The sequence below is a fragment of the Cervus elaphus genome, chromosome 11, assembly GCF_910594005.1.
Source record: "Cervus elaphus chromosome 11, mCerEla1.1, whole genome shotgun sequence".
NCBI lineage: Eukaryota > Metazoa > Chordata > Mammalia > Artiodactyla > Cervidae > Cervus > Cervus elaphus.
This window is the reverse complement of record NC_057825.1, coordinates 1,792,267-1,816,675: the sequence shown is the minus strand read 5'-3', so window position 1 is coordinate 1,816,675 and position 24,409 is coordinate 1,792,267. Positions and strand designations below refer to the sequence as shown.

At 60.8% G+C, this 24,409-nt stretch overlaps 1 protein-coding gene across 5 annotated transcripts in view; it reads left to right on the top strand.

Moving 5' to 3' along the window:
• COL5A1 (collagen type V alpha 1 chain) overlaps positions 1–24,409 on the top strand; it is a 151,806-nt gene that overhangs the window by 31,277 nt on the left and 96,120 nt on the right. For all 5 annotated transcript variants that reach the window (XM_043916327.1, XM_043916326.1, XM_043916329.1 and 2 more), the window contains exons 2-4: positions 6,932–7,099; positions 12,800–13,013; positions 14,075–14,237. In XM_043916327.1, the coding sequence (XP_043772262.1) occupies positions 6,932–7,099; positions 12,800–13,013; positions 14,075–14,237 (545 nt within the window). The remainder of the gene's footprint in view (positions 1–6,931; positions 7,100–12,799; positions 13,014–14,074; positions 14,238–24,409) is intronic.

The following is a 24,409-nucleotide window of genomic DNA, read 5'->3' as shown; positions in this document are numbered from 1 at the left end:
ATCCATCCATCCATCTATCCATCCATCCACCCATCCACCCACCCACCTACCCATCCATCCATCCATCCATCTATCTATCCTTCCATCCATCCATCCACCCACCCATCCATCCATCCACCCACCCATCCATCCATCCACCCACCCATCCATCCATCCATCTACCCATCCATCCATCCATCCATCCATCCATCCACTCATCCATCCATCTATCCATCCACCCATCCATCCATCCACCCACCCATCCATCCATCCATCCACCCATCCATCCATCCATCCATCCACTCATCCATCCATCTATCCATCTTTCATCCACCCACCCATCCATCCATCCATCCACCCACACACCCATCCATCCATCCATCCTTCCTTCCATCCATCCATCATCCATCCCTCTGTTCTTCCATTCACTTCATCCCTGTGCCCATATATCCATCCCTCAGTGAGGATTTACAACATGGTACCTTGAACAGACATAGTGAAGAGGAGAGGAATGTATCTCTGGAATCTTTCTCCATTGATACTCAGGCCAGTATTTTAATGTTGTAGAAAGTAAGACAAGGGACGCATCCTCTGATCTGTCATCCTTCTGTTAGCCGCCTGGGGTTTTGGGATTCTCCCCAGCCCCTTGGTTCAGAGGTTGAGGATCTTCTCTCTACCAGAGTCCTCCCCGAGGTCCTGAACCTCTAGAATGAGCAGGTCCTCTCTGCCTTGGAGTGACCTTGATCTCCTGGTCTCTGCTGTGGGCTCTTTGCTAGTCAGTGCTTGGAAGGAGAGTGAGCTTGGCAGTGGTTTCTCTGGAGGTGTCTCGGGGAGCATCCTGCCCTGTCTCCTCCTTGTGGTGTCTGGGGAGGAGGGGCATTTTGCGGCCAACCCGAGTCCTCATCTGCAGAGGCAGGTGCCTCCTTGGTGAGCCACCTAGGTGACTGAGGGGGCGGAGGCCGTGGGTGGAGACCCCAGGGTGTGTGGGCTCTGGGGGCACTTGGGACCCAGCTGGCCCTCCCAGGCTGGGTGCAGGTGAACCAATGCCTCCTCCAGCCTCGCCCAGACTGCTGCAACCATCGCCCAGCACGGCCTCCCTGTGGACTGTCCCTTCCCCGTCACCATCTCCGGGTGGAAGCCACGCTGCCCAGGGCCATCAGGGTCACATCCACGGCGCTCTAAATCCTGGCGCCCCGTGTCACCCCCGGGGACGCGGGGATGGCCAGGGTGTGTCTGCACGGAGGGTGACAGGCGATGGTGCAGTCCCCTTTGGTGGAAATCCCTTGGATGCCCTGATGGTGGGTCCTCAGCCCCTTCTTCAGAAATAGGAAACCGGACCAGAGGCAGGGGACAAGCACAACCGCCGCCAAGCCCCACGGGCCGAGCCGGGCTCATCGGTGGCCATTCCTCATCCCCATGAAGCGACAGAGACGGGCGGGGGTCAGGGATGGTGCGAGGCAGGCGGGGGTGAGCCGGGTGCAGGGCACCCCTGCTGGGCCGGCCCCTCGGGTCCACTCCCGCTGGAGACCCCAGCGCAGGGCTCGCATCCAGTCCCCCCGGTCGTCTCTGCGGAGCCTGAGAGGCGGGAGGTGGGCCGGGGTCGAGCAGGGCAGGTACAGTGTGTACCGCCCACCCCCGGAGATGCTGCCGCCGGGCTGGGGCGAAGGTGGGCCTGGTGCCAGGCCGAGGCGTCGGAGGTTGTAGGCTGCAGACCCAGGGATGAGCAGGAAAAGAGATGTGGGAGCCCCAGAGCCCGTGGCCTCGCCCAGGTTCCCCGCGCCGGGCCCAGGCCTCTGCCCCGTGATGTCCCGGGTGAGCGGCTGCTGGAGACTGTCTGGGAGGCGAAGGCCGCCAGCGTCCTGCCAGCCCTGCCCCCGGCCGGCAGCCCGCGCCCTGCCCCTGCCCCCTGCTTTGTTCCCAGAGTTGGGTCATTGAAGAAGAATTTCGGTCGGAGCCTCTGAAGCAGCCTGCTTGTTTTCCAGCCTGCTGTGCTGACCTCCCCGATGGGGCCATGTGCTCGGTGCTGGGGCCTGGTGGGGAGGGCTGGGGGGGCGCTCGGCCCGGGACGAGGGGGCCCTGCGTGCCGCCCACCCCCTCGCCAGCTGGGAGTGTAAGCTGGGAGGTAGCAGGGATGGTCGGAAGAGCAGATGTGTCTCCCCGGGGACCTGCCGGGAGCCCCGCGGACTCAGAGCAGGCACTCCCTTCAGCTGCAGTTCCTGTGGGAGTCGGCGGGGCGCCAGGGCCCCAGTGGGACCCGCCAGGCTGGGCCCTGCTCGCCTGAGGCCTGTGGCCCAGGAAGCAGACCTGTCTTATGCAAGGAATTAGACGTCTTTACAATTAGGGATGCGAGAGTTGGACCATAAAGAAGGCTGAGCACCGAAGAATGGATGCTTTTGAACTGTGGTGTTGGAGAAGACTCTTGAGAGTCCCTTGGACAACAAGGAGATCCAACCAGTCCATCCTAAAGGAGATCAGTGCTGGGTGTTCATTGGAAGGGCTGATGCTGAAGCTGAAACTCCAATACTTTGGCCACCTGATGTGAAGAGCTGACTCATTGGAAAAGACCCTGATGCTGGGAGGGATTGGGGGCAGGAGGAGAGGGGGACGACAGAGGGTGAGATGGCTGGATGGTGTCACCGACTCAATGGGCATGGGTTTGAAGCCGGCTCTGCTGCAGTCCTATCCTATGCTAAGTCGCTTCAGTCATGTCCAACTCTTGTGACCCCGTGGACTGCAGCCCACCAGGCTCTTCTGTCCATGGAATTCTCCAGGCAAGAATACTGGGGTGGGCTGCCATTTCCTTCTCCAGGGGATCTTCCTGACCCAGGGATCGAACCTGGGTGTCTTATACCTCCTGCACTGGCGGACAGCTGACTTTTAGGGGTGATTGTGGAAGTGCCTTTTGAGGGAGGCAGAGAGGTCATCTTCGTGTGATTGGTGGAGACATTGCCACTGGCAGCTGAAATGTTTGACTCCTTAGCGGGCCAATTGTAAAATTTGTCTCTGGGACATCTACCCCTGATTTCTACCATTCACATATATATTGCTTGTTCATCCATCCGTCCATCTGTCCGTCCATCCATGCATCGTCCCACCCATCCATCCATCCATCCATTCATCCACACATCCATCTAACCACCCATCCATCCATCCATCTGTCCATCGAACTGCCCATTCATCCTCCATCCAACCATCCATCCATCCATTCATCCTGTGCATATATATATATACACATACATATAGTTGATGTATGTGTGTATAGCATGCATTTCTGTATTTGAGCTCCTCCTTTGTGCCACTGCTTTTCAAGGCTTTCTGGCATAGGGCAAGTGGAACTCAACTCTGTTCACAAATTCTTTCTCGGGTTCCTCCTTTCTGCCTTAAAGCTGACCCCTCCTGCCTCCCCTCCTTGACAGGTCTGGGGACGGAACGGCCGCCTGTGTCTCAGGCAGGCTCAGCGCACAAGCAGAAGGGGGGCAGGCTGTGGTGGAGGAGAGAGACTGAATGCAGGAATCGGGGGCTGACCCTGCCGCTAGCAGAGCTGGAGTGGGGGGGTCACCAGGCCCCCAGTCACGGTCACGCCACCGGAGTGAGTGGAACCCAGACGTCACAAAGTCACTGCTGCAAATGTCAGTGGTCCCCACTACCTGGCCCCAGGTCCTAGAACGCAGGCCCAGACTCTGCAGAAAGAAGGTTTCTCACATTCCAGCTCCCCTCTGAGTGCAGAAAGTAATTTGCATCCTGAGCCCCTTCCCCAGAGGGGTCTGGGAAATGTAGTTTTTAGCCCCCAGGCCCCGCGGAGCTCCTGCACATCAGAAGTACCCCAGTGACGGATCACGGCCGGGGTAACCAGGAAGCCACTCGGCTTCCAACTTCCTGTTGGCATCACTCCTGGTTCTCAGGCGCGGAGGGGTCTCTGGCCAGGCTGCACAGCCAGTCCCTTCTGTCTTTCCTGAACCACCGGACGCATGGTGATATCCACCCACGGGACGTCCTCTGCTAGGAGGCAGGAGCTGGGAGGAGGGCTCTCGGTGTGGAGTGCCCGGGTCCCGGGAATTGGGCTGGGCTCTTTGCCGCTGTCACTTTCCTCATTGGCCTCTAGAGAGGCAGTGACCTCGAGATCATCTCCCCAGTGGGTGATGCTGGACTTGAGCCCACGCCCATCTGTCCCCAGAGGTGGCACCGCCTCCCAGCGGAACTCTTGCCCTGATAGAGATGCTGAGGCTGCTGGGGAGAGAGGGGCTTTGGCCTCGGCTGGGAGAAGACTGTGGTGGGCGGTCCTACTGGAGTCTCCTGGGTCTTGCCACACCTTTGAGACAGTGAGAAAAATGCCTGCTTGGCTCTGGCACAGGCTGGAGGGGTGGCTTTTTCAGCATGTTGCAAGAGAGGTCCGTAAACATGGCCCGGAAGGCTTCTGGAAAACCGTTTTCCCCGCCGGCCATGGAAGAGGCAGGTTCGAGAGCCGGTGCGTCTGGGAAGACCATCATCGCGGCTCTCAGGGTGTGAGTCCCGGCACCAGCCTGGGTCTGCGAGGCCTCCTGGCCGCGGACGACCTTGGAGCCGAGTCTCAGAGATGAGCCAGGACTCGGCTGTGTCTCGGGGCAGGTGAGCCAGCGGCTGGAGCAGCTGTCTCTTCCCACGGGCTGAGGCCAGGCCGGCCCGGGTTGGGCCGGGCACCCATGCCTGGCCAGCCTGGCTCTGTATCTGGGGTCGAGCGGACAGGTGCTGGGGAGCCCCATGGGGGCTGACCCCTCGTGGGGAGCAGATGTCTGGGTAGGCACGCTCTCTTCACGGCGGATGTCTGCCTGGACCAGGGTGTCTTGGGTCCCCACCGTGTCCCTCCCTCTGCAGGGGTGGAGAATCTCATCTCCCCGGTTTCTGGTCCCCTGATTAAAGGGACAGAAGTCTGTGCCAAAGCCCAGCTGTAGAAACAACACTGCTGGGACAGGCGCCCTCAGTCTGTGAAGTCGGGGTAACATGGTGCCTTGCAGGGCACGGTGGACGGGCTGGGGTGGGTGGTTAGTGATGGAGAGCCCACCGGGCCCCCGGGGAGCCTCCTTAGCCTGGCGCCTCCCCCAGCCCCCAGTGCCTCACAGGGGGTGGTCTGCAGGGCGCCGTCTGCTCCTCCCTCTGGCACCGTCCACCACACCTGCCCTGAATGCCCTGCCCGGCTCCGGCTCCCCTTGTGGGCTCCATCGGGGCTGTTCTCTTGTTAGCGACCTGCCCAGACCAGCACCGAGGCCGCATGGAGCCCCCGCCCCCCGGCCCCGATGGCTGTGCTGGGCTCCACACGCAGCAGCTGGCTGCAGGATGGCTCAGAACTCGGCGAGGGAGCAACCAGTCTTGATGGTCCTTTCTCAACTCCACAGCTTCCACCCTTGTTAAAAAGGGAATACTTGCCTCTTGAGCGAGTCTCAGGCATGTAAGGACTCTCTGGGGCAGAAAACCAGTGAGCTGGGGAGGCCCAGAGACCCCAGGGGCACGCTTGTGCCAGCCTGGCTACTGCACCCAGAAATGAGTGTGGCCTTTTAGCAGCAAGTGTCAGCGTCCAACCCAAACTGGCATACACGTGGTGACAACTTCTTGGTTTGTGTAGACGAGTCTTCTTCAGGTACAGCTTGATCCAGGAGCCCGAACTGTGCAGCAGAAATCTGTCCACATCCGTAGGCAGGCCCTCGTCCCACACCCAGGGGAAGGCCACCTAGGGCGCAGGCTCATCACCCAAGTGTGAAGCCCGCAGAGCCGAGAGGAAGAGGCCCCAGGATAGAGCTTCCTCGGCCTTGACCTGTCACGTGCCCACCCCCGGGCCCAGCACCCGGGACAGGGTGGTGCTGCGCTCTGATGGGCCAGGGAGACCCAAGTGTCCCGGAGGAGGGGGCGTGGCAGCCCCGCCCACACACACACGCAGACAGGTGGCTGCAGGCCACCGGGCTCCCCAGAAGCCCAGGGCGGCGCCCCGGCCGCACACGCCGTGACCTGTCGCGTTGACTCTGAATTTGAGTTCACTTCCTCTGCCTGGACTCCCAGGGCCTCTTGTCCGTAGTAACACGAGCTGCGCTGCCCATCCCGGGCCTTGTTTGGGGCAGGGGCCGTGTGGATCCCAAGCCTGTGGCCCTCGCCGCCTGGAGGTCTGGGGTCTGTGCGACGTGGGGCGCAGTGCGCAGGCGCACGGAGCCATCCTTTGCATCTGCGCGGGAAGGTCGGGCTCCCAGGAGCGTCCCCACCGTCCTAGGCGCCGCTCCCTTCAGTGCGGAGCCGGGGAGGGAGGTCGGGAACTCTCCGGAAGAGGCGCAGGGGCCCGCCCACTGTTGCTCTTAGTTCCGTGCTGTCTCGCCCTGTGGGCGTGGGTCTTCTGGGAGCAAATGGAGGCTGACTATTTGTGCAAACGGTTATGGGAAAACTGCACTCCAGCTGAATAAGGATGGGGGATGAGATGTGCCCGCAGCCTGCCCGCTGCCTCAGTGGCACCCGGGGGCGGGGCCCGCGCTCAGCAGTCACATAACGGACGTCTCGGGCCGTCAATCACTCCCATTTCGTAAGACCGCCCTGGGTAAAGCCGCTTCCATCAGCAGTGGGAGCTAACACCGCCTTTCAGCTTCTGTTCGGGGTGGGTTTCCTGTGATGCTGAGAAGAGGGGTCTGGGAGCCCGGGGCTGGTGCGGCACCTGGGGGGAACAAGGAGCAACGTGAGGGCCACGTAAGAGAGGGCTCCACCTGGGGGTGGTCGCCTGCAGGGACCGGGGTGGGAGCTGGCCCTGTGCATTTCCGCAAAGTGGGGTGTCCTGCCGAGAGCGCCTGGTTTCGGAGCTGATCCCTCAGCCTCTTCGGAGGGTCAGAGGCGGTCCTGGAGCGGGCGGAAGGAGGGGCTGAGGGTTGTTTTCCAGCTCATCTGCACCCTCGGGTGCGTCCTTCCTGCCCGTGGCTAACTCGTCACCTCCCCTTTGTCCTTGCAGCTCAGCCAGCAGATCTCCTGAAGGTTCTAGATTTTCACAACCTGCCTGATGGAATAACCAAGACCACAGGCTTCTGTGCAGCGCGGCGATCTTCCAAAGGCCCGGATGTCGCCTACAGAGTCACGAAAGATGCCCAGCTCAGCGCGCCCACCAAGCAGCTGTACCCTGGTAAGAGACGGAGTGTGTGCCTAGCGGGGGTGTGGCTCCGCTTCCCGCCCCCAACCAGGCGGCAGAACCCGGAGCCTGGAGCCGGGAGTGGCGGGGAGGCGGGGAGGAATGCCTAATGGAGGGAGAAGCATGCTTGGTTTTCCAGAAGGGAGCCCGATTTGATGTCAGGATAGTGGAAGCAGGAGTCTAGCACCGGTCACCATCCGCACCCAAAGGTGGGAGCGGAGTCTCGTCTGTTCGCACTGCTTCTCCAAGCAGGTGTCTCTCCAGCAGGGGGGCGGGCTGTTGGGACTCCAAAGGCAACACAGAGATGCATGGTTCCTGGGGGGGGGGAGACGGTTAAGAAACCCCAGAATCACGGGAAACAAAACACTTCCAGACTGAAGCTTAATTGGGGGTGAGGACATTAAGAGACACATGCATCAAACATCAGACCTCGCAGCAAGAGAGTGCAGGATTTTAATGAGAATCAATTGCCAAGTGTCGCATCGCTGCTTTTAATTATGAGCCCAGAGCGGGAGCGATGGTTGCTGGTAGGCCCCCCTCCACCACCCGCCGGCCTTGGGGCCCGTCTGGACTGAATGACCAGGCCCGTAACTGATAGCCTCTCCCCCCACTTCAGTGGAGCTCTTCTTCCTGATTGATATCAGAGAAGGCCTGGGGACCCTGGGTGGATGCACTTTCCCCGGAGATGGTCTGTAATCCTCAGAAGCATGAGCGTTACCTTTCCAGTGACTGCCTGCCTCGAGGACATTGATCCTCGGGTCGGGCAGTCCTTCGGCCGGCAGTGGGGTCTGTCAGCCACGTGCCCACAGGGTTCCAGAAGGATGTGCTCTTTCAGGGCTGTGTTTGCTTCCTCTGGCCCTTTCACTCTTGACCCTCTGCTTCCTGCCCGTCTCAGCCTCTCTTTAAATCCACAGGGACTCTTAGGAGTTTGTCTCTGCGAGAGAGGCTGGGTCCGCTCTTTCCAGGAACGGCATTTGGGCCAGTGAGCTACTTCAGGGGCCCCAAGGCCCTTCACTGAGTCTTATGGAGCCCCCCCCCGACCACCTTGGGGTGTCAGAAGTCGCTCCTCCAGACTGTCTGACCAGCGCTGCAGATGGGACTCACCGGGGCCCCACAGGTCACTCGCCACAAAGAACCTCGAGGATGTCACTCTGCCGCGTGTCCAGAGAGCCTGTCTTATCCTTTCGGGGCCGGCGTGTTCTCAGAATCACCCAGAAGCTGTCTGCTCTCCTGCCCCGAGTCCCCAGTTTAGGATTCCCCTCCTGGGGGGCTGAGGGGCTGGGGGCAAGGGAGTCTTGGGTGAGCTGCTGGCCCTGGACCCTGGTGCCTGCGCTTTGGGACAGACATCCACTGCGCGACGTGTGAGTGCTATGGTCATCTCGCGAGGTGTCCTGCCCCCGAGGCCGTCTGGAGCTGCTTTGCTGGCAGCTACTTTAATCTGATCCCTGCCGCACAGTTCGGGGTCACAGCCAGCTCCCCGGGGTTGGCGTCCTTTACCCACGCCCCCCCATGTTATCTGGTGGCGAGTGACGTCGAGGTTGGCGTCCTTTATCCATGCCACCCCGCCCCCCGCCATGTTATCTGGTGGCGAGTGACGTCAGAGGGTCTCAGGATACGGGCCGCTTACTGGAGATCTGGTATGAACTCCGAAACAGCCAGACGGGGAATTTCTTTTAAGCCCACAGTTTCCTGAGGCTCTCAAATTAGGATCTTCATTAGATGCCGAAAGAGTTTAAAGGGCTGTTACCGGGCCTCCGAGCCATAATTTGCTCATGGAGTCGAATGGGTCCCTATGTAACGCTCACCTCCTTAACGCCAGGTGAAACTGGCCGCTCCTTCCGGATGGTTTAGGTGGACGTTTCCCGGGGTCTTTCCTGCAGTCCGGGGGTGATGACCACGCCCAGCCTCCCTGTCCTTTCTTCCCTTGGAGCCTCTCTTGGATGAGGCTCGGGTCCTCTGTGGGGCCATCCCCTGTCCCCAGCCCTGATGTCAGTTACCCCCCAGAGCCGCCCACACCAGCCTTGTCCGCTCACCTGTCCTCCAGGGCTGGGCCCCTACCTGCATCCAGGCCGTCCCCTGGGACGTCGGGGGCCACAGGCCGGCTTCTACAGACGCCCGGCCTGCGTCCCAGCAGGTGAAGAGCAGCAGCGTGGTGTTCTCTGCCCTTGCTGGCGAAGCGGACGCTTGCATTCCTGCCTGATCTGAGAGCGATTCTCTAGTCTTGCTTGCAGCCTGTGGTCTGGGCTCTGAATCAGCAGGACCAAGAGCATGACCGGGCCAGGTGGTTCTGGGTCTCCTGACCCCGTCTGGACGGAGCCACAGGGACTGAATCAGACCCTAGGGTGGTGGTCTCTGCAGGGCCCGAGTGCCGCCAACCAACCGGAGAGGGCTGCCCAGCTTGCTGGGCGGCGGGCGGGGGGTTCCTGGGCCTTGTCGCCCTGGCTGCCTGCAGTGGGGGTGGGGGGACCTCACGTGACGGTAAAGCCGGCCTGAGACCCTGCCAGAAACTGTCACGGGCCCTCCTGGAGTGCGCTGGCAGGTGTGTCCCGGGAGGCTGCCCGGCCGCTGGTGGGGGGCACCTCTGCGTCCCCGAGCCCCTGGCCGGCTGCCCTCACCCAGGTCCAGCCGCCCCCTCTGAAGGCGTCCAGACAAGGCAGCCTGCCCTTGGTCGCCTGGCCCCCTCCCCTGTGCTCGTGGCCGGGCGTGGGGGCCGCTCCCCATTTCAGCCTCCCTCTGGTCACCTTGGGGCCCCGAGACGCTCTCAGATTGCTGCCCGGGATCTGAGCGGGGTGGCGGGGGTACTGGGTATAATGACGCCCCCTCCCCCACAGCCACCATCCTGTCGGGCCATCCCTCCGCGACAGGCTGGGGCTCCAGAATCAGCCTGTGTCCACCAGAACCTGAAACTGTTGGCCCAGCCACTGTTGGCCTCGTAGGGTTCAGTTTAATGGCACGTGCATTTATTGAGTGCCCATGGTCTACCCAAACTGTTCCAAGGCCTTTGGGCTTTGGCCCGGGTGAACAGGAGATGATCTAAGGGAGTCAGGGGCCTCTCCCCAAGCCTACCGCTCAGTGTTGACTTTTCTCTGAGGATAAAATATGAAGCCCTGGGCAGAAGGCGAGCTTCTCCCTGATGGTGGAGATCACGAAGCATGCCAGTGTCCCGCTCACGCGGAGATGAGAGTGGAAGTCTCTGAAGTGACGATACATCCATTGTTATTTTGCCAGGAGAGGGATGACTGTTAGACGTAATTCATCCTTTCAGGTTATCTGAGCTGAGAACGTGTTACGGAAGCAATTTCAGCATCGGTAGATAGCATCTTAGTGAGCTGGGAGTGGGGGCGTCTGTGGTCCTGGGCTGCGTGCCCTGATCGGGGTGGGGGGTCCTCCCACTTCCAGTCTTCTCTCTACCTGAGGCAGGAGGGTGATGTCAGTGGTGGGGTCACCACGGGGTGGGCACAGGAGGCAGGCTGACCTTTGAGATGAGAGCCGGGGTCACGGAATCAGAGAGTGACTGTTGTCTGTCCTGGATGTGAGCAGGGACCTCTGAGATGCTTGGGGTCAGATGCTACCCCGGGCGCCTCAGTGCCCGGGGACCAGAGGGCCCGCCGAGGTCCTGGCTGGGGTCTCGCCCCGAGGCCTGCGTGCAGCCGCCCCCCATGGCGGTTCATGCAGGCCGGGGTCTCTGGCCCCCCAGCACGTCTCACACTCGGAGGACAGTGTGGGGGGACGCTGGTGACGGCAGTGCCCCCACAGACCTCTTTTCAGACGGCTTATTATGCACAGAAGGGCAGCCTGAGTCCGCTCCTTAATGAAGCCAGCCTTCCCCCAGGTGACCATGCTGACCACACCCCCTCCCCCCGGATCTGGGACCCTGGCTGGGTGTGGTGGTGCCCAGACGTTCCCTGCTTACCTGCCCCTTGATCAGACTCTTCCTGCAGCCTTTCCCTAACACCACCGGCCAAGCCCACCCCTCTCTCCCTGCCTGGGGGTCAGTGGAGCCATGGCGATGAACACAGCAAATAGATCCCAACTTGGAGCTTCTCAGCAGTGGTGCCTGATCCTGGGCTGCGAGCCGCACGCCTCCCTGCCTCTGCACCGTAGCCTGAGCTTTGGGGCCCACGGCATGGCCGCTTCCACCTGCCCTCCATCACGGCCTGGAGAGCTCACAGAGTTCTGTTGGCCTTTGGGGTGTGGTTTCTGTGCCGGCCAAGCTGCCATGACCCCTCTTATCCTCCCCCTAGAGAGACCCATCCACCCTGAGTCCTCCAGGGGCCCGGGGGCGGGGATCTCCTTGGCAGTGCCCTCCCGCCAGCAGGGCATTGGCCGGGCTCCCCCACAGGGGCCCGAAGCAGAGCCCTGCTGCCCAGCTGTGGGGCGGTTCCATCAGCAGAGGGCGCCCACGGACAGCTTCCTCACTGGACAGGAATGTGTCAGTGGCTCAGTCCTTTCTGACTGTTTGCAACACCGTGGACTGTAGCCCGCCAGGCTCCTCTGTCCACAGGATTCTCCAGGCAAGGATACTGGAGTGGGTTGTTATGCCCTTCTCCAGGGGATCTTCCTGACCCAGGGATTGAACCTGGGTCTCCTGAGTTGCAGGCAGATTCTTTCCATCTGAGCCACCAGGCGGGCCCTCCTCACTAATCCCAGCTTAGGCACTCGGGCCATCTGGTTGACCTCGTGACAGTTCTAGATTGGCCTCATGATAGTTCTATAGGAAGGGAGGGTCGATGAGGGGCTCCGTCCTTACCCGGAACCGGGGCCGGGCTCTAGCCCTCTGCAGCATGACGGGCGGGAGGCGCTGTCAGCCTCAGGGCCTTGTCCTTCCCGGGCCGGAGTCCCCGCTGACGCTCCTCAGGGCCCGCTCCGTCCCCTGGTTCTGAGACGCACGCTGATGTGTGCTGAGCCTCCCTGACTGTGCATTGATTGGCCCAGCCCCAGGCCGTCGCTCTCAGGGGAACTGCAGACTGTGCAGAGAGAGCACCGCTGACCCCACCACCAGGACGGATGGGAGAGGGGGCCAAGGTTTCCTGTCCTATCCGCGACGCAGGGCGTGAAGGGCTTGCGTGTGTGCAAGACTCTGGGGCCAGCGGGGGTCTGGCTGGCCTGTGCTGTGAGGCACTCTCCCCCCATCAACATACCAGGCCTGGGGTTTCGTCTTCTGATTTATTTTACCTTTTCTCTGATTCACTATCAACCAGGAAATGTCTGCCATTCGAGTGGTGATCCCCAGCCTCCTGCCTTCCTTCCCCTCTTCTCTCTCCTCCCGCCCTCCAAAGGGTGTGGACTGAGACGCACTCTGCTGGGTGCAGCGTTGGGCGCTGCAGAGGGTCAAAGGTGCATCTGAAACAGCGCCTGCCCAGAGGAAGCTCACGTTCTAGGAAGTTCTAAGGACTTAGACACAGATGTATTGAGGTTTGGGAAGTGAAAAGGTAGCGCTGAAGGCTCACAGTTGGAAGGAGCAGTCAGGTTTCCTTTTGGACTGAGCCTCAAAAGGGGTCGGTTTGGCCATGTGGTGTGAAGGAAGGGTTTCAGGAGCAGTTTGATCCAGGGGCAGATGTGCCGCAAATGTCTGTGCACCACCATCCACAGCAAAGGCTTCCGGGTCCCTGAGCTGGTTTGTTTGCAGAGAGCTGTGGCTGGGCAGGGTTGGGGGCTTCCCAGCTGCCTCCTAACCTCTGTCCTCTGTTCCAGCATCTGCGTTTCCCGAGGACTTCTCCATCCTAACCACTGTGAAAGCCAAGAAAGGCAGCCAGGCCTTCCTGGTCTCCATCTACAATGAGCAGGGCATCCAGCAGATCGGCCTGGAGATGGGCCGCTCTCCAGTCTTCCTCTACGAGGACCACACGGGGAAACCGGGGCCAGAGGACTACCCCCTCTTCAGAGGCATCAACCTGTCGGATGGCAAGTAAGTGGCACCGCTTGGCAACCCCTCCCTCCCCTGCCGGAGGGTCGGGCGGGTCATGTAAAGCCCCCGGGAACTAGGGACCTAGCAACAGGATGTGATTTAGAGCAGGATGGTGTCAGCATGCCCACAGGTCAGAGAGAGCACTGGGCTTGGAGTCCGGGGGACTGGTCTCCGTCTGGGCTCATCCTTTGTGGCTCTTGAGACCTTTTCTCTCCCTGGGCCTCCCTGGCCCACTTTACACGTGTAAAGTGCACTAAATGATATCAAATGCTAGTCTGTGAGTGCCTGCAGGGAGACTGTGTAGGGATACCCAACCTCTTCCAGAAAGGATTCGAGGCCTCCCTAAGGATGCAGACGCAAGGAGGGCACAGCACCCCACTCCAGGGCTCTTGCCTGGAGAATCCCGTGGACAGAGGGGTCTGGCAGGTTACAGACCATAGGGTTGCAAAGAGTTGGACACGACTGAAGAGACTTAGCGCGCACACAGGGATACAGATACGGATGTGAGAGTGAGTGATTGAAAAAGGAGAAGTCAGGGTTTTCCAGAACTCTCTGCTGGGTAACCTCCCTAAACCCTGATAGTTTGAGATCACTCATTTCGTGGCCTACACGTCTGAGGCCACGTGCCGCGGTCCTTCAAGAACTCAGGACGTGAGTTCTGCGTTTCTCACCGAGAGTCTCGAGTAGGCCCATCGGCGCCCCCATCCCCCGGCAGACTCAGTTCCCCCACAGCCTGCGTTTGCATCTGGAGGTTGGGATGCCACATAGGGAAGTGCTACAGCGCCTCCCTGCCCTTGACCAGAAGCAGGTTTCAGGGCTGCGCTCCGGGCCGGACAGCTGACCTCGTCCCAGAGACGACAGACCTGACTTGAGTGCAGGGGGGTCTCGCGTGGCGTGCGGTGTGGACTGGTGCCCACGCCTGTCTGACCGCAGCGGCTTGGCTCCGAGCGACTCTGCAGAGAACGGGGTTCCTCCCGCGTCTCCAGGGACTTTGGGCAGAGACATTCGTCATGGTGATGCCCACCCCCCGTCACCTGCTCGGGCTGTCTGTTTCTTGGCAGGTGGCACAGAATCGCTCTCAGCATCCACAAGAAGAATGTCACCTTGATCCTGGACTGTAAAAAGAAGACGACCAAGTTCCTGGACCGCAGCGACCACCCTGTGATAGACGTCAACGGCATCATCGTGTTCGGCACCCGGATTCTGGACGAGGAAGTGTTTGAGGTCAGTGGGGGGCCGGGCCATCCCACGCCCCCGGGACACGCCAGTGTGTGGTCCCCGGCGGCGGGCCTGTCCTGCCCCTGGGGCCTGGGGCCAGTCGAGCCGACGGCCTGTGGCCTGTATCCTGTTCTCTGCTGCGTGGGGGATGTGTGCTGACCGTCCCGCTTCTATTAAGGGCAGGACTGATGTCTGCCTGGGGAGACGGGCAGGCGGTCGGACGAGCCCTTGGGCTTTGAGCGCGTGGCGAGGAGGCAGCTCTGGTCTCGTCTCTCTGCAGGCTCCTACTGGGGCCGCGTGCGTAGCTGTTAGAGGTACATGGGGACTGGTCTCGGTGCAGGCCCGAGGGGTGGGACTTCCAGCCTTGGGCAGCTTGCTATGACGCTTGAGCCTCAGGGTCTCCATCTGTAAAGTGGGATCGTGAATGCAGCTTTTTCATAGACCTTGGCAAAACTTACGGTAGGGTTGAATGCGGTAAAGCACCACTGCCTGCTCCCAGCAAGCGCTTGACACACGTCAGCCCTGATCGCGGCCTGGCGTCGGAGCAGGTGGGAAGGTGGACGGAGCACCGTTGGTCGGATGTGGGTTAGCAAGGAAAATCAGAAGAGCCGCCTCCGTGGAAGCGGGGGGTGGGGAGGACCAGTGTGTGAAGGTAGGTCTGCTCATCCTTCTGAACTTGGCCGCTTTTCTGCAGGGCAGCTGCCCAGGGCGCCCGTAGCCTGTGGACCGCAGGGTGGGCTGGGCTCCTGGGCCCAGCTGGTGCTGCCAGATGTGGGGCATAATGAGGACACACCCTCTGAGCGTGACTCTGCTCCGACCACGCTTGCCGGGAGACCCGGGATGAACTGCAGGACGGCTGGGCTGTCCTCACCCAGGCCTGAGCGGCTTCAGGGCTCCCCGGGGGAACTGGTGTCCAAGGCTTGGGGGCCGCACAGACTGGGATTGAGTTTTCGCCGGTGTAGACTTCCTGCTGGTGCGAGGATCTGGAGCAAATGCCACTGGGGAGCTTCAGGACTCATGTGTAACACGTGGGTGCTGGCAGGCTTGCCTTCGCGGGGGGCTCTCCGGGGCTCCCCTGTGAAGCGCTTGGCTTGGGGGCCTGCCCAGCGCCTGAGAGTCTGGGTGGCTGCCACCGCCCTCGCTCTTCTCGCTGGACGTCTGAATGCAGAGGACGGCCCGTGAGCAGACTGGGATTTGAACTCATGTGCCGTGCTGTGGCTTGCCTGTGCAGGGCCTGATCTGGATCTGTCTGATTTCTGGTCCCTTTTGTGCGCTGCTAGTGGGTCTTTTATTGTAAAGATTCAGGGGAAAGCTTCATCTATCTTAAAGGGATCCTGCGCCAAATTCTTCTTTCCTGATTTTCCGAGCCGGAAGAATTGTTTTCCCACGAGCACAAGCCTGTCGAGACTCCAGGCTGTAGGGAGCCCTGGGAAGGTCAGGGCGGGCTCGAGTCCCAGCCGCTCTGTTTATGAGCCACGCGGTCTCCTCGCCGCCCCGAGTTGCTCATGCGGGGGAGGGGTGGCTGAGGACCACCGCCGCTTCCGCTGCTTTACCCAGGTTTATCGTTAGAGAGGGAAATCAGTTTATGATTTTCAAAAGAAAGTGAAGTCGCTCAGTCCTGTCAGACTCTTTGCAACCCCATGGACTGCAGCCTACCAGGCTTCTCCGTCCATGGGATTTTCCAGGCAAGAGTAATGGAGTGGGTTGCCATTTCCTTCTCCAGAGTATCTTCCCCACCCAGGGATCCAACCCAGGTCTCCCGCATTGTAAGCAAGACGCTTTACCATCTGAGCCACCAGGGAAGCAGATCTCAAATCGGATAGCTCAGGTTTTTCTCCTCTGCTTAGCCTTCCGACCATCAGGGGAGGTCTTGCTCAGTAAGCGGGCAGGCTTTTGATTGCAGCTCAGAAATAGGTTCGGAATTCCAGGAGCCCTTCTTCATGGTTGTGGCTTCAATCTGAGGCTGAGGGGTTGCCAAGCACCAGAGACTTCTGTTGACCGCAAACTCCTCATGCTGTGAGGGAAGCTGTTCCATAGCCTTGGCCTTTCCCGGCTGTTGGACCTGTCTGTGTTGGAAAATGTGGCCCATCCTTCCTGCTGAAGACCAGGGAGCCGGAGGTGGGGTGCCCTCAGGGGCCCCGAGCACCGTTTTTGCTTTTCTTCCTTCACAGATAAAGTTGGGGGGGGGTGGTCCTCAGATTCCCAGCTACCCTTTGTCTTGTGGCAAGTGAGACAGAATCTTTATTTTTATGTTTGGAAATAAAAATGATTTAACTCTTGACTTTTCAGCAGATTGCAAATAGCAGCATTTGCCACTTTAACCGTTTTGGTTCCTAGAGGCGTCTCCTTAGAAGGAGGAGCCAGCACTGTTGAAAACCATTTCCCAGCAGCCACGCTCTTCCCCGGGGAAGGTGACTTCCCCTCATTAAAAGCCGGTTTGTCCTGAAGCTCTGCAAGCCACGGGGGGGAGCCGGAAGGATCTGGTACTTTGGTGGACGGCCAAGTGGCCGCTGGCACAGGCTGGACTTTGCGATTTGCACTGTTTCCAAACGGGGACTTGCTGAACTCTGGAGCATCTTTTGGGGGTGCTGGGCTTTCCTGGGGTGCGTGTGGCCCCACGGAGGCCTCTTTATCCAGAGAGAGAGCAGGGGGTGGAGACCAAGGACCAAGGCAGACAAGCGCTTCCTGCAGCGCGGTGCCCGCTCTCAGCCAGACCGCACCCTGCCGGGGGCCTCCCTGGTGCCTCCTCTGGCCTGGGCGTGTGGCTGGGCAGGCGGCAGCCGCCCCCCGCCCCCTGGGGCCCCCTCCCCACCCCGGCCTGGTGTGAGCTTGGCTTTGATGGGGCCGCCCTGCGGTTGGGGGCACAGCGCCCCCCATCCTTCCAAACCTCCCAGGGGGAGTGAGGTGCACAGCGGCCTCAGGCGCTTCCTCTCCAACCGGTGGCCTGGAGCCCACCTCCGGCCCGCGGTCCTCATCTGCAGAGTGGGCACGACAGGGCCAACGCTTGGGTCCCGGGGTGCCCTGCGACGTGTGCGAGGTGCCCACACCATGGGACTGTAGTGAACCATCCCCGCTGGTGCCCTGGCAGAGCGGTGGCCCATCGTCAGCTCCCGCCAGGGTCTAACCCGTCAGCCGTGGTGGCGGCTGTGACCGAGGTCCCCCCTCCGCGGGGGCATGGGGTCACACGCTTTTCTGCGTCCCACCTTGAGACTTTGGTGCTGGCTGCACGCCTTGGAGACAAGGGCCCCGCGCCGTGCAGGGCTGGACCGCCTGGGCTCACGCACTCCCCGTCCTGGGCCCAGAGACCTGCGGGGAGGCTGGCGCTGGGTGGTGCTTCCCCAGGCGGGGTGTGTCCTGGGCAAGGTCCCCGTGGCCCGTCCCTCCGGGTGCCCTGGCGGCTCAGGCTAGCTCCCCGGTCACTGCTTTCCCACCTCGCTGACCCGGCCAAGCCCCTGCCTTTGCCCACCTGTTCCCAGGTGAAGCTCATGCCCGCGGGCTGCCCAGGGAGCTGCCTGCTGGCACCCGCAGTGGGATTCCCGGGTGCTCCGCGTCCCGTCCCTTCTCCTGGGAAGGGTCTGCACCCTGGGACAGGAGAGCCGCAGGGGCTCCCCAGGCTTTGTCCCACCCTCTGGGGGCCTGCTGTTGGGGGAGGTCGGGGATCCTTCTTCAGTCCCCCACCAAGAGCGGTCCTGCAGGCACCCCCGTGCAGGAAGACGTCTTGTGTTCACCCCGGGCTTAGGAACAAGCTTCATGTTTTCGGAAACAGGTGAGCCTGCCAGGGGAGCGAGTGCGTCTGGCAGGCGGTGGGAAGCGGCTGCTCGTCTTCGGGGGCAAACCTGGGTGGGAGGCCAGGCAGGGCCACCTGCAGGGCCCCGTGCCAGCTCACCGCCTGTGCGCTCTGCCCTCCCCGCGCTGGGTCACCCGGCGCCAGAGAGGTTGAGTAACTTACGGAAGGTCACCCAGGGGAACTGCCGTGCAGTGGTGTTGGTACCCGCACCTGTGGTTGCCCGGGGCCCACGGCCTGTCCCGAGGGCATGATGGGGGGCGGGCGTGACAGTCCCAGCCGCCCGGCATCTCTCTACCGTCCGACCGCAGGCACCGGGACCATCGCAAGCCAGGTCGCCGTGCTGGTGGTCCCAGCCGTGCTGGTGGGTGCCCGTCATCCTGCGCAAGCCCTGAGCGCGCTGGAGTCCCCAGGCTAGAGCGGTCTGGGAAGCCCTGGCGCCTGACAGGCAGAGCCCACACAAGCTGATGGCGGGGTCGGTGGCTGCCAGAGCTGGCCCCCCCTGCGTGACTGGGGCCCTCTGCCTGCCCAGCACTGTCCCCGGGCCTGGACTCTGACGTGCAGGGCTCACCTGGTGGACCCTGCCGCCCCCTGGGCTCCCGTGTGCCTGGATCTGGCCGATGCTCCAGACGGAGGAGTTGCAGGGTGGGATGGGGGTGTTCCAGAGGGTGGGATGGGGGGCACCTCAGGGCCTGTCGGGGAAGGACCCTCTCGGGGGAGGGTCTGCCCTGGGCTCCTTGGAAGGAGGGAAGGACCCTTCTCTCGGGTGAGCCTCGAAAGGGAGGGGGATGTGGAGAAGGAGACCTTCCCTGGGGGACAGGGAGCCAGTGAGTTCTGGGCCAGGAGCCAAATCCTCTTTTAAGCTGTTGAAAATTTCAAGGGCAACAAGACCGAACAGACTATAAACTGGAGGTTTTCTCTGCAAACCCCGTGGGTGCCAGCAGGGAGGGAGGGCTTCGCGCCCTAGGAAGGGTCCTGCTGTCTGTCTGCTGTCCTCCAGCCTCCTGGACGGCCCCAGTGGTTTACCTAATCCCTGAGGCCCTTTTTCCAGGAGCCTGTCTTTTCCACTGACACGGTCTTTCTTGGAATTCAGCTCTCCCGGGGTGGGAACGGGGCCACAGCCTGAGAGGCACTTCCCTGGCGATTCTCGGAGGCGGCCTGGGATCCCTCTCTCGGGAGGGCGGCTCGCGCTCCTCGACATGAAGGGCATCTGGCGTCGGGGCCCGGGAGCAGAGGGAGCAGTCGGCTGGTGGCCGAGGCCGAGGCTGTGACCGGTGACCCCACCGCCCTCTCCTCTCCTCTGCCTCTTGCAGGGACTCAAGTCACTGGAGTCGGGGTCATCTTAGTCCAGCCCGATCTCTTCTCCAGACCCATCACTTAACTATACCTGTAAAGACGCCGTTTCCCCAGGAGGCCCCGTCCCCAGGTTCCCTGGTCTGGGGTCCCTATCCAGCCCACAGCTCAGGCCCGCGTGGGGAGGGGCTGCTGTCCCTTCAACGCCTGCAGAGCACGTGCCGGTTATTAAACGTGAGTCTGCGGGCGTGGATATTTGTTTGGTTTCAAATCGAGGTCTTTCTTGGGTTGCCAAGTTGTCCACGGAGCCCAGGGTGCAGGGGTAGTCTCTTCCTGAATGGATGGGGTGGGGGGCAGCCCTGCGCACAGCTCCCAGCTTGAGTGGGCAGCTGACCGGCCAGTGAGGACCGTGCGCAGAGAGTTGGAGATGCGTTTCTGTCTTTGGTTCTCAGATTCAGGAGGGGCTGGGCCGTGGGTGAGGCGGGGCCACGACTCCTGCCTGGGGCAGGTGGCCGGCAGCCCGCGGGCTGGGGCGGTGTGACGGCTGAGCCCAGGCCGGCTGGAGCGCGGTCACATGCGGCCGTCCCAGCCAAGGGGCTTTCGTCTGGAATTGCCCCTTGGGTGCGCAGGGGGCACACCTGGGGGGTGGGGGTGCTGGCCCAGGTCACACCGGGCACTCAGGATCTGTGTTGAACCTAGCAGTGGCGGGGGGCATCTCCACCCAGGCCAGCAAGAAGGGGTCTAGGGAGACCCCGCGGTGTTTCAGGCATGCCCTCTTCTGCCCGGGCACTGTGGGAGCAGGCCTCTCCTGAGCCTGGCGGAAGCCTGTGGGTTTGTTCCAGGGAGACAGTGAGCAGCAGGCCCGCGTCCCAGCCCAGCTGGGCCGACGCCAGGCTGGAGGCCTGCCTGGTGGCATCAGGCAGCTTAGAGTGGACTCTGACCTGTGGATCCCCTGGGAGGATGGCACCCAGTGACCTGCAGGCCAGGACTCCAGGGCACTGTGGTGACTCTCAACCCTCTGGAGCCCCAGAATTCTGCAAATCAGTCCATATGGATAATTCCACAAGCCCATTTCCCTGAGCACCCACGCCTCCTGCAGAGCCCAGCCTCTTGGCGTGCAGTTAGTGCTCCCTGGAGGCTGTGTTTGAGGCCACTTCTCAGGAACTGGGACGTGCACATTGTCCCCGTGAGTCAGCCACATTGTCGCGCCCTTCCCTCCCATGTCCAGCAGTGAGCGTTTGCAGTTGAGGTGGCAGGGTCTGGGGGGAGCCTGGAACCTTGGCTGGCACCGTACCGCAGGGCCTCAGTGCTCGAAGTGAGGCTGGATTGCAGCAGAGTCTGCTCAGGCCGGGGGTGCTGGTGCTGAGTGTGTGGGGCAGCCCTGGCCTCTAAAGTCACCCCTCTCTGCCACTCCCCTGGCTGGCCCCCACGAGGAGTGTGTGTTCTGTGTGGGAGTCCCTCTGGTGGCTGAGGGTCTGCAGGAAAGACCCGCCTGTCACAGACGATGCCAGGTTACTCTCCTGGTTCACAGAATAAGATGCAGAGAGGTCTTTCAGGCTGGTACCGTCTTCTGGGATTCAGTGAGAGTAAAGGTGAATTTCTGCATTTGGGTCCGAAACAGCCAGCTGGCAGGTGTGGGACGGCGCAGTGTAGGCGTGGGGTGTTCAGGTGGAGAGGATGCAGGAGTCAGTCCGCCCACTACTGACCATGGTGTGACGTGGCATCACCCTGATGCCTTGGAAACGGAGGGCGGGATGGCGGAAGGGCTGAACTAAGACCTGGAGTCTGAGCCGGAGCTGGCGCCTGGGGCGGAGCGTCTCATCCAGGCAGAGGTGAGGTGCTGGCAGAGTGAGAACCACGAATAGGACTTTCACCATGAGTCTTTACCATCCACCTCCCCCGCCAGGGCCCAGGCCTGAGGCCAGCACCTCCAAGATGCCTTCCTTGACTTCCCCAGGCGGAGTTGGCCACTTAGTCACCCGGGCGCCTCCTGAGGAATCCATGAGGGCTTGAGAGCTGAGATTCAGGACACAATTTACTCTCCTTTGTGTCCACGCTTATCACACATAGGCTTTGCATGCAGCTGAAAATCCTGGTGAAAGGGCGAGAGGGTGAATAATCAGAGCCGACTGCCTTCAGAGGGGGAGGCCGCTGAGCCTTTGCCAGAGATCCGGGACTGGTGCTGTTGGTGAAGGTGGTATGATAACAAGGGTAGTGTGGTGCTGGTAGTAATGTTAATGATGGGGATGGGGGTGCTTGTGGTGACTGAGGTGATGACGATAGTAATGATGGTGGTGATGATAATGGTGGTGATGGTGGTGATGGTGGTGGTGATGGTGGTGATGGTGGTGGTGGTGATGGTGGTGGTGGTGGTGATGATGGTGGTGGTGATGGTGGTGATGGTGGTGATGGTGGTGATGATGGTGATGATGGTGATGGTGGTGATGATAATGGTGGTGATGATGGTGATGGTGATGGTGGTGATGGTGATGGTGGTGGTGGTGATGGTGGTGATGGTGGTGGTGGTGATGATGGTGGTGGTGGTGGTGATGGTGGTGATGATGGTGATGATGGTGATGGTGGTGATGATAATGGTGGTGATGATGGTGATGATGGTGATGATGGTGATGGTGGTGGTGATGATGGTGGTGATGGTGGTGGTGGTGATGGTGGTGATGATGGTGGTGATGGTGATGGTGGTGGTGATGGTGGTGGTGGTGGTGGTGGTGATGGTGGTGATGGTGGTGGTGATGGTGGTGGTGATGGTGGTGGTGATGGTGGTGATGGTGGTGGTGGTGGTGGTGATGGTGATGGTGGTGGTGATGATGATGGTGATGGTGATGGTGGTGGTGGTGATGGTGGTGATGGTGATGGTGGTGATGGTGATGGTGGTGGTGGTGATGGTGATGGTGGTGGTGATGGTGGTGGTGGTGGTGATGGTGGTGGTGGTGGTGGTGGTGATGGTGGTGATGGTGATGGTGGTGGTGGTGGTGATGGTGGTGGTGGTGGTGGTGGTGATGGTGGTGGTGGTGGTGGTGATGGTGGTGGTGGTGGTGATGGTGGTGGTGATGGTGGTGGTGATGGTGGTGATGATGGTGGTGATGGTGATGGTGGTGGTGGTGATGGTGGTGGTGATGGTGGTGGTGATGGTGATGGTGGTGGTGATGGTGGTGGTGATGGTGATGGTGGTGGTGATGATGGTGGTGATGGTGATGGTGGTGGTGGTGATGGTGGTGGTGATGGTGGTGGTGATGGTGGTGATGGTGGTGGTGGTGGTGGTGATGGTGGTGATGATGGTGGTGATGGTGATGGTGGTGGTGATGGTGGTGGTGGTGGTGGTGATGGTGGTGGTGGTGATGGTGGTGATGGTGGTGGTGATGGTGATGGTGATGGTGGTGATGGTGGTGGTGGTGATGGTGGTGGTGATGGTGATGGTGGTGGTGATGGTGGTGGTGATGGTGGTGATGGTGGTGGTGGTGGTGGTGATGGTGGTGGTGATGGTGATGGTGGTGGTGATGGTGGTGGTGATGGTGGTGATGATGGTGGTGATGGTGATGGTGGTGGTGGTGATGGTGGTGGTGATGGTGGTGGTGATGGTGGTGATGGTGGTGGTGGTGGTGGTGATGGTGGTGATGATGGTGGTGATGGTGATGGTGGTGGTGATGGTGGTGGTGATGGTGGTGGTGATGGTGGTGATGGTGGTGGTGGTGGTGGTGATGGTGGTGATGATGGTGGTGATGGTGATGGTGGTGGTGGTGATGGTGGTGATGGTGGTGGTGGTGATGATGGTGGTGGTGGTGGTGATGGTGGTGATGATGGTGATGATGGTGATGGTGGTGATGATAATGGTGGTGATGATGGTGATGATGGTGATGATGGTGATGGTGGTGGTGATGATGGTGGTGATGGTGGTGGTGGTGATGGTGGTGATGATGGTGGTGATGGTGATGGTGGTGGTGATGGTGGTGGTGGTGGTGGTGGTGATGGTGGTGATGGTGGTGGTGATGGTGGTGGTGATGGTGGTGGTGATGGTGGTGATGGTGGTGGTGGTGGTGGTGATGGTGATGGTGGTGGTGATGATGATGGTGATGGTGATGGTGGTGGTGGTGATGGTGGTGATGGTGATGGTGGTGATGGTGATGGTGGTGGTGGTGATGGTGATGGTGGTGGTGATGGTGGTGGTGGTGGTGATGGTGGTGGTGGTGGTGGTGGTGATGGTGGTGATGGTGATGGTGGTGGTGGTGGTGATGGTGGTGGTGGTGGTGGTGGTGATGGTGGTGGTGGTGGTGGTGATGGTGGTGGTGGTGGTGATGGTGGTGGTGATGGTGGTGGTGATGGTGGTGATGATGGTGGTGATGGTGATGGTGGTGGTGGTGATGGTGGTGGTGATGGTGGTGGTGATGGTGGTGATGGTGGTGGTGGTGGTGGTGATGGTGGTGATGATGGTGGTGATGGTGATGGTGGTGGTGATGGTGGTGGTGATGGTGGTGGTGATGGTGGTGGTGATGGTGATGGTGGTGATGGTGGTGGTGGTGATGGTGGTGATGGTGGTGGTGATGGTGATGGTGATGGTGGTGATGGTGGTGGTGGTGATGGTGGTGGTGGTGGTGGTGATGGTGGTGGTGATGGTGATGGTGGTGGTGATGGTGGTGGTGATGGTGGTGATGATGGTGATGGTGGTGATGGTGATGGTGGTGGTGATGGTGGTGATGATGGTGGTGGTGATGGTGATGGTGATGGTGGTGGTGGTGGTGGTGATGGTGGTGGTGATGGTGGTGGTGATGGTGGTGATGGTGGTGGTGGTGGTGGTGATGGTGGTGATGATGGTGGTGATGGTGATGGTGGTGGTGATGGTGGTGGTGGTGGTGGTGATGATGGTGGTGGTGGTGATGGTGGTGATGGTGGTGGTGATGGTGATGGTGATGGTGGTGATGGTGGTGGTGGTGATGGTGGTGGTGATGGTGATGGTGGTGGTGATGGTGGTGGTGATGGTGGTGATGGTGGTGGTGGTGGTGGTGATGGTGGTGGTGATGGTGATGGTGGTGGTGATGGTGGTGGTGATGGTGGTGATGATGGTGGTGATGGTGATGGTGGTGGTGGT